At 40.1% G+C, this 9,428-nt stretch overlaps 1 protein-coding gene across 1 annotated transcript in view; it reads left to right on the top strand.

Moving 5' to 3' along the window:
* Positions 1-9,428, top strand: part of GAK (cyclin G associated kinase) — a 128,741-nt gene that overhangs the window by 86,643 nt on the left and 32,670 nt on the right. The window contains exon 18 of the mRNA XM_027836261.1: positions 4,395-4,474. Within this exon, the coding sequence (XP_027692062.1) occupies positions 4,395-4,474 (80 nt within the window). The remainder of the gene's footprint in view (positions 1-4,394; positions 4,475-9,428) is intronic.

Raw genomic sequence — 9,428 nt, 5'->3', positions numbered from 1 at the left:
GAGAGAGAGAGAGAGAGAGAGAGAGTTGGGGAGACCAAAGATACCTAAATGAAGTAGCTTGAGAACACTGAGAATTCAGTTCAATTCAAAAATTCTTTATGTAGTGCCTACTGTGTGCCAGGCATTGTGTAAGACACTGAGGAGACCAAGACGGAAATGAAACATTGTACCCTAGTGAAGTTTACCACATGTATGCAGCTTAGTAAATACATGGCAATTTAGAAAGAGAGCGCAGTAAGAATTGAGGGTGAAGGGGTGGGGTTGGTTCAGGAAAGGCTTCCCTTAAGCACTGGTACCTGAAGTAAGTCCTGAAGGACCCTAAGAATTCTAATAGGGGGCAGTGGGAAGGGAGAGCAGCCAAGGCCTTTGCAGACACAGAGAGAAGACCTTTGGGCAGGTAGGAAGCCACTCTGGCTTAAACATGGAGTGTATGAAGAGGCTAGAAATAGGAAATTAGTCTGTAAAGGTAGGTTGGCAGCCTGATTGTGAAGAACTGGGAAGGGCAGGGTGAAGAGTTTGTATTTTATCCTACATGCATTAGGGAGCCATTGAAAGTTTTGAATAGGGAAGTGACATGATCATTTCTATCTCTTAGAATATTAATTTGGCAGGTGTTTATAAAATAAATGGTTTGGAGAGGGGAGTGATTTCAGGTAGGAAGACAAATTAAGAAGTTGTTGTAATCGTCCAGGCAGGAGGTGATGTGGCCTAAATTTAGGTAATGGTCATATAGAAATAACAACAGTAATGGTATGTATATAGTGCTTTAAAGTTTGCAAAGTGCTTTACAAATATTTTCTCATTTTATCCTCACAACAACTCTGAGAGGCAGGTTCTTTTATTGCCCCCATTTTTATGGATGAGGAAACAGAGGCAGTCAGATTAGGTGACTTGCCCAGGGTCACCTAGCTAGTAAGTGTCTGAAGTTGAATTTGAACTCTGGTCTTCCTGACCAGCAGGCCCAGCTCTCTACGCACTTGTTAGCACACCCTAGAGGATTTCTACATCAGCCATTTGTACAAAATACCACATTATTATTTTGTTCGTTTAACCTGTGTTTCTGAGCATATATAATGTGTAAGGCCCTGACCTAAGTAGTAGGCCTAAACCATAGGATGACTAAATACTGGGCCATCCCAACGTAGGGGTGTAGGGTAGCTCGTGGAATACTCCCTGAGAGACATAATGAAGTCATGCTGACTCCTTGAAGCTCTGTGTGTTCCTTCCCTCTCTAATACTTTGCCCTCATGTCCTGTGTCTGGTCACATTTACTGAACCTTGCCCCTGCCCTGCCTCTTCCACTTGTCTTCATGTGTTGCTGTGGGGACCTGGGAAAGATTACAAAACTCTCCAATTGGGGTACCCTACAAATGTTAGCCAGTCTTAGCTGGGTCCTTCTGGCAACAAAGCAGACATTCTTTATTTCCCCAGTTGAGTTGCTCACCCACTCCCCATGGCAGCTGTGCTTCCTCAAGCCACCGGTGGCAACTGCTCTCTCCATCTAATCAGTCTCAGAGGCCTCATATTTCACAAAAAAGAAAGAGAGAGAGAGAGACTATTCTTCCTTCTTGCTCATATCACATCATTTATTATTTTTTATAGTTTTATATTTTTATTACTTTTAATTAATTAATTTTTAGTTTTCAACGTTCACTTTTTATAAGATTTTGAGTTCAAAAATTTTCCCCCTCCCCAGGACGTCATGCAGTCTGTATATCACATATTTAGACATCTTCTCCCACTGTCTCCTTCTTCTCCTCTGTGAACTTAAAAAAAAAAATTATTTTTATAACTGTTTTAATGTAATTGGCTTGATTTGTAATCCTGTGAATTTTATTTTATGAATTTAAAAGCATTATTCTGAGAGGGTGTCTATAGGCTTTACCAGACTGCTGGGGGAAGGTGACACAAAAAAGAACCCCTGTTCTGTACTCTCTTACTTAGCCATCTTAGCTACCCTGAGTTTAATTATCATTCCCATGCAGATGGTTCCTAGATTGATCTTTCTAGCCCTAGTCTTTTTCCTGTGTCCTGTGTAGACTCACATCACCAACTGCTTTATGGATATTTCCAACTCTCCTTTAACTGTCAAGGGTACTGCCATTCTTCCAGTCAACCTGGCATCATCTTCGACTCCTCACTCAAACTCGTCTCACATAGTTTGTTGCCAAAAATGTGTCATTTTAATCTTTACAGTCTCTCTCATATATGCCCCCTTCTCTCCATTCACGCAGCCCCCACCCAGATTTAGGCTCTCATCACCTCTCGCACGGTCTGTTACACCAGCTTCCTAATTGGTTTCTCAGCCTCAGGTCTCTCCTCTCTCTGCCGTGCTTTATCCCTCACTGTCACCTTTTAATCTCTCTGACTTTCCTCAAGATTTAGATCAGGTCCCACTTTCCTCAGGAGTCCTTTCTCTTTTTCCAGGTTCCCAATATTGCTTTCCCCTCTCAGAGTGACTGCCTTCATTCTATTCACTATATCTCTTGTATCTACCTAGTTTTTTATATGTTGTCTCCTACATTAGAATTTGAGTTCACGAGGGCAGGCACTATGTTCTTAGTCAAATAAGCGTTTATTAAGTATGTACTATGTACCAGCATTGTAGATGAAAAGGAGAGGTAAAGGACAGTCCTTGCTCTCCAAGAGTTCACATCTAATGGGGAGAAAGCAGGTAAACAAATATATACAGATAAGCTATAGGCCAGATAAATAGGAGGTTGTTATGAGAAAAGAGCTTTGTAATTCTTAAAGCACTATAGAATTGTGAGTTACTGATAACAGTAAATGCGAGTGTCTTGTCTTAGCACTGTTTAGTAACGTGAATTTGGAATTGGTCCATTAGTGTTTGGCCTTTCATTTATTACCAGCCAGGTCTGAGATTTTTAAAGTAAAAAACCCCCAGTTACCTGAATGTTTGGGTCATTTCTGCAGCTCTGAGTATGCTGGGATAAAATTCCCCTTATTTTCTGGCAGACTTTCATGGAATTAGGCTTTTGTTAGATTGTGGTTGATTTTTAAGACTGTGTACATGCCTTCCCCCTCTCTAAAAGTACTTGTAGCTTTTTGGAAATACCACTGATGGAGGTGGCCATCCCAGCCTTGCAGGCTTCCTCAGTTAATCCTACTATTGTTTCTTGTGGCAGTCTTTTTTTTTTTTAAAAAATTAAAAATTTTAAATGAATAAAAACCCTTGTAACAAATATAATAATCAAGGAGGATGCTGTTTTAAACCATTGGGGACAGCCAATAATTATGAGTCCTTGGCTCAGAAAGTTTTGTAATTGGCAAGATATAAAATAGTGTTGCCAGTGGTCATCTTTAGATGCTGAACTAGAACTACTGATGTAGAGGTTGCCCTAGTGGCTAGAGTGCTAGGCTTGTAGCTAGGAAGATTCAAGTCCAGCTTCTGACAGTTACTATCTCTGATCAGATTAATTAACTCAATCTCTCTGAGCCTTAGAAGCCTCATTTCCAAAGTGCGAGTAAGACTTGTAGTCCCTGCCTCACAGTGGTTTTGAGGCTCAAATGAGATCTCTCTACCATCTTTCGCAAACTTGAATATGTTGGCCCAGTGTCAGTATTTTTGAATTCCTCTGTTTCCTGGTCATGAGTGTATGCCAACACATAATCATTTGGAGTTAGCAAGTAGTACTTCACTTAGTATTTGCTGGCTTCTATAGGGATTTCTTCCAGTGCTAGTGAGGTAAAACCACCAGAGTTGTGTACAATCTAAGATCAGGAATAAACTCACTATTCTATTTTACTAAAATTGACTGTAGTATGAAAGTCACCTTTCATTTCTGTTTGGAGTAGTTAGAGGAATTGAAAATGATAATGGGAAAGGTAGATCCTAAAGCAGCATGGTAGGTAGCCACACTTTGGTGGGGTGGGAAACAGAATGGCCAGTGACTTGATAAAGGGAGTCTTGAGAACTCTCAGAGCCCTCAGAGGATGGGTGGTGAACTGATGCTTTGGTCAAATTATTGGACACTGATTGAGTGACCAGTTCATATATTTGGAATGCTAATTCTACTCGTGCTTTCTGCCAGGTTTGCCTGGTAGCAAATGCCATATTTGCATTTCTTATGGGTATGCTGTGGGAATTGTCAAGCTTGATTCTGCTTTGTGCTTATGAGGTCCTTTGCCTTTTAAACATACCTGATCAAAGAGTATAAGTAAATTTTAATTATGTGTTAGAAAAAAATGTGGCAATTATTTTTAAAAATTAAATAGCATAAATGAAAGTATTTTAACTTGCACATTATCCACTATTTGGAATATTTTCAAAACTGCAGTGCCACAGCAGAGAAGCAAAATGGACAGAAGTTTGTTGGACTGAAAATATGATATTTTCATTAGGTTCATAAACAATTTTTGTTTGTCATTCCCAGATGGCTTCAATGAAGATGTTTCAGATTCAGTTCCACACAGGCTTTGTGCCCCGAAATGCAACAACTGTGAAGTTTGCCAAGTAGGTTAATGTTAGACATTGTGGATTTGGGGAAGATCTTGTTCTGGGTGAGGGTAAGCAGGCTGTCTAGATTAGGACGGAGTAAATGTTTGAAAATATTGTATGAATGAAATTAAAAGTTCCAAGGACCTTTTCTTTGCAATGTAAAATAACAGTAACATACAACTAAAGGGAAAACCTAGAACCACACATTGTTGAGTTTGGTCAAGTATATTTTATAGTTGTGTGCTTAAGAGTCTCAAGACAGATGGAATCTGCTTTGTAATCCAAACACAATAGTCATCATCAGTGACAACTGAGAACTCCTTGTGCCAGTTCTTTCCTCAGCTTTTACCAGTCTATTCATTCTTTATTCCTTCTACCAGTCAATGAAAAAGCATAACTAGAATAGACTGTTTAATGTTTTTGATGAATTTTTTACACAAAATTTCTCAACCTTTATATTTCCTATTTTTATCACTTTTTTTTTCCACACTGATGTTTTTTACCTTTTTTAGTCTGATTTCCTCTTTTCCTTTTAAAGTTATCTCTATTCCTTTGGCGGTAGGTATTCATTCTGTACTTTTTTTCACTTTGTTGTTTTGAATTTTTAAATGAGTAACCTGCCCTGCATATATCACTTGTAATGTCAAACCCCATGTTGTTGCCATCTTTGGTGACCTTTGAGTTATGAGATTAATGCCCTAGATGACCTCAGAGTTGCAAGACCTTCATTTGCTCTTGTGTGCAGAAATCAGAGGAGAGGAGTGCTCTGACTGTAATGATAATAAAGAAGGAGGCTGAACTTGGTATGTAGGTTTAGAGAGACTTAGCAAAATAGAGGCTGATAACAGATTATGTTCACATAGTGCTTTAAGGCTTGCAGAGCAGTTTACGTGTATTCTTTTGTTTGTACAATTGGGAAGCAGGAGCACGCAGCAGTAATGCACCTGGCAAAAATGAAGAATTTGGACAAAACAAGCTGCCTTCAAAAAAACTGCCAGACAAAACTGTATTTTGGCATAAGTACTGGGCACGTTGTGGACAAGAGTTACTGAGGGATCAATTGATTGATTAAGGGATTTTGAAATACCCCATACCAATAAAATTAGTTATAATCCAAATAAAATTTAACTCTTTTAATTCAATAGCATATATTTAAATGTCAGGCCTATAGGTGAAATTTTTAGCTAGTAAATCCTGATCTATTTTTCATTTCATAAAGTTTTCAGGTACCTACTTTGTGCAAGGATTTGTGCTAGTTATTTAGGATCCAGAGTTTTAAAATATGATATTCCTTCTCCTTCAAGCTACTGGGGTTTATAGTGGCAAGAGTTATCAGAAATGAAGCCAAAAGATATGTATTCAAATCCTTAGCCTCTCACTTCCTAGCTCTGTAACCTTGGGCAAGTCAAAACTTCTCTGGGTTTCATTTTCCTCATTAATAAAATGGAGATAATACCTGTGGCATCTACTTAGGCATACTTATGAGGCTTAAATGAAGTTCTGTATATAAAACATTTTCTCCCTTAAGCACTGTGTATGATTGCTGTTGAACTTACATTCTATTTTTAGTCACTGAATAGCTCTCCTTTGTGTCCTAAATTCAGAAGATGCTTGGGTGACATTTACAGTGATGTAAAGTATTCTTTACCACCATTTTGTGGCATTTATATAGAGAATACGCTTACTTTACTAAATAAAGACCCAGTTACACCCATTCTGCTGTAACTAGCATGCCTAGGGCTCCTGCTTATTCTGTATTATTGCAGTGGAGGAAGGGTGTCTGTAACAAACACTCATACGAGGACTTTTGGTGCAGATATTATACTGTCTTCCTCTTCCAGAAGGCACTCATCCCTTTGAGGCAATGCCCGTAGACTAGGCTAGGCGTTTTTGAGTCCAGCACACTGGACATTTGCCATGCCTTAAAACAGTATTCTCAGGGGGTTAAGAGCTGCCGCTTCCAAGATACAGCATCTTGGCTGGTGCTTGTTACAGCTCTGATCTCGACTTGGTAATCATCGTGTGAAATGAAGAATTTGGGCTAGGTGATTTTGAAGGTCCCTTTGCTTTGCCATTCTAAGCTTGATTCTCTGCTTTGATTCCTGTTTCAACTAGTGGCAGGGTGTAAGGAAGAGTGATTGCCATATGTTAATGTCCTGGGTACTGTTGGGACCCATTGATGAGTGCACCTTGCTCATAAGACTTTCATTGTTCCCTCATCATCCCTGTGGGCTGAGGACAGGCTCCTGCTCACCTTTGCAGCTCAGAGGCTGAAGGCTGGTCCTGGAAGGAATCTCTGTGGGGGCTGTAGAAGGAGGAGAGGGAAGGGAAAGGCTGTCTCCACCCCTGGGATGAGTGATGGTGATCTTATGCCATTTTTTTCTGGAACAGCTGCATCTGAGTGAGCTGCCTGGGAACTTTACCCATTGGGACCTCAACATTCAGAGGTTCTTTATTTTCATTTGAGTCTCCCTTCCCTTTCAAATTTATTTATGTCTGTCTGTCTATCTGTCTGTCTATCTATCTGCTTTCTTCCTTTCTGCACTCTTTTGTTCCTTTTCTTGCTTTTCTGTCTCCTCTTCCCTGATTTATGAATGAACTTTAAGCATTTCATAATATGGTCCTTGAATCTTATTCAGAAAACGTGTTAACTCTCCACTTACGAATCTCCCTTTCTATGAGGAGAAGCCAGTGGCCTTGATTTCTTCATGTGTAGAATGAAGGGTGAAGATTAGAGGCTCCCTCATGGCCTTTCTATCTTTGACATTTTACATGCGTTCTCACTTTGGAATTGCTGTTGATCCTGTCACTTACTCTGCCCAAGTTTATTGACATTGTTACAATCTCTGGATCTTTAACATTATTTCTTATATTTTTATGGTTTTAACACACTTTCACATAAATTATATTGCTCAGGAGGAGCTCTGTTGTTCCAGTGAGGGTGTGAAGTAGGCAGCAGATTGAGGGAGGCAGGTCTTCTTATATTGGTGCTTTGCTGTGGTGGTGAGGTTATACTTTTCACTCCATCAAAATGTTGAGCTGGAAGGGAAGGGAAGGGAAGAGCAGAAGGAGCAGATGGGCAGGTTTCCAGCTTCTCCTGATCAAATGTTCATTGTGGATCTTCATTGTTTTACTTGAGAGCTTCTGAATTCCCACAAAAACATTCCAAAGGCAAGTGATTTGGGGGTTATTTCAGTTTTGCATTACTCTTACTCAGGTTCCTGGAAATTGGCTCAGATAATTGACAGTTGGCTGACTGTAAAACTAAAAATAAAGGAAATTTCAGAGTTGAGCATTTGATGCATCCTCTTCAGGTGGTTGGTGAAATGTTCAGACTTGCAAATATGTTAATAATATTCTTCCAGAGCACTTGACTTAGAGTCTGAAGGTCTGTATTTTAATTCTGGCTTTGCTGTGTTCGTCATTGTGGAACCATGGGCAGGTCCCTTTGGGACCTCAGTTTCCTCATCTATAAAATGCATATAATAATAGGTGCAGGACATATCTCATGAGGGTGTTGTAAGGATCAAATAAGAACATACAAAAAGTTCTTTGCAAATCTAGAGCACCATATAAATGTCAGCCATTATTTTTATTTTAATGCTCTTCACCCCAGAATAGTAGGGGTCTTGAAACAGATGCAAACGTGGGCCTGGATATGCCTGCCATAGAGATATTGTCAGTGAGTCCTTCCATATTAGGAGTGACTTAAAATTTCCTTAGGAAATATCTGAATTAGATAGAGAAAGCAGCTGAAGGAAGGAAAAAAGAGGAGCCTCACTGCTGAATAGAGAAAGTAACTGAAACAATTTAGTAGAATTATAACCAGAATAGTAAACCTGTGTAGAGTGCCACAGAGACTGAGTAGCTGATAGCCTGTTTTGGGGGATGAGGCTGTGTCATGAAACCCTGGAAGCTTTCCGCGAGGTGAACTTTATGTCTTGACCTTGTTTCCAGATTCACAGGATTCTTTCTTCAGCCGTCTCTGAGTCTATAGGTGTTGGAGAATATGACTTTGAGGCTTGTAGGAGGGAGAGCTCCTGGATATCATGGTAGTCATATTCATTCAGGAATAAAGTGCCAGGAAGCCTGAGCTTTATGCAGTCTTCTCATTGGTGATTAGAAATAAAAGAGCCCTTATAGGAAAGGATTCTGGGAAGATGATGGAGTAGGTCAGAAAATTCCAAAGCTCTCCAGACTTCCCCCACAAACAAGAGAAAATAGTGCCTCAGAGCAAACCTAGAGTGGTAAAAATAAATAAGAGTTGGGGAGAACAGTAGTTCTCCTGGGACAACCAGAGAAAATTAAAAGAAAACCTGAGAAGTGTAAACACCTCCAGGCCAGTTCAGCTGAAACAACAGGCAGGGAGCCCTGGGGCTAATTGGATTGGAAGCCAGTCTCAGAACCAGCCACAGGAATTTTCACCTCCTGGACAGTGTGGTAGTCCAGCTTCTGAGCAGGGGAAGATTGAGAAAACCTCTGCTGCTAAGGGATGGCAGGCCCAACTTTGCCCTGGAGACGCAGCCCTGGGCAAGAAGGAACCAGCACACACCCTGCCGCTGGCTGTGGACACTTTTTGGAGGGTGGAATTCTTGGTTTTGGTTCCTGTCTAGAGGAGAGAACTGAAGGAAGACCTGAGGCCAGAGGCACCATTCCCCCTAGCCAGGACTAGAGAACATTACAACAGTTGCTGTAAATTAAAAAAAAAAAAAAAAGCAGGCAGAGGAGAAAGAACTCAGCCATAGAAAGTTATTATGGGAATAGAAAAGACCAGGATTCATCTTCAGAGGAGGATACTGAAGCAAAAAAAAACTTCTCCTAACCCACAGAGTAATGTCAAATGGTCACCTTCCCAGAAAGAATTCATAGAAGAACTTCTAAAAAAAAAAGATTTTAAAAATCGAAGGAGAGAGATTGAGGAAAAGTTTAAAAAAATTACAAGAAGATTATGAAAAGAAAGTTAACCACT

The sequence above is a fragment of the Vombatus ursinus genome, unplaced genomic scaffold (assembly GCF_900497805.2).
Source record: "Vombatus ursinus unplaced genomic scaffold, bare-nosed wombat genome assembly UNPS02014818.1, whole genome shotgun sequence".
Lineage (NCBI taxonomy): Eukaryota > Metazoa > Chordata > Mammalia > Diprotodontia > Vombatidae > Vombatus > Vombatus ursinus.
This window is presented reverse-complemented; position numbering and strand designations above follow the sequence as displayed.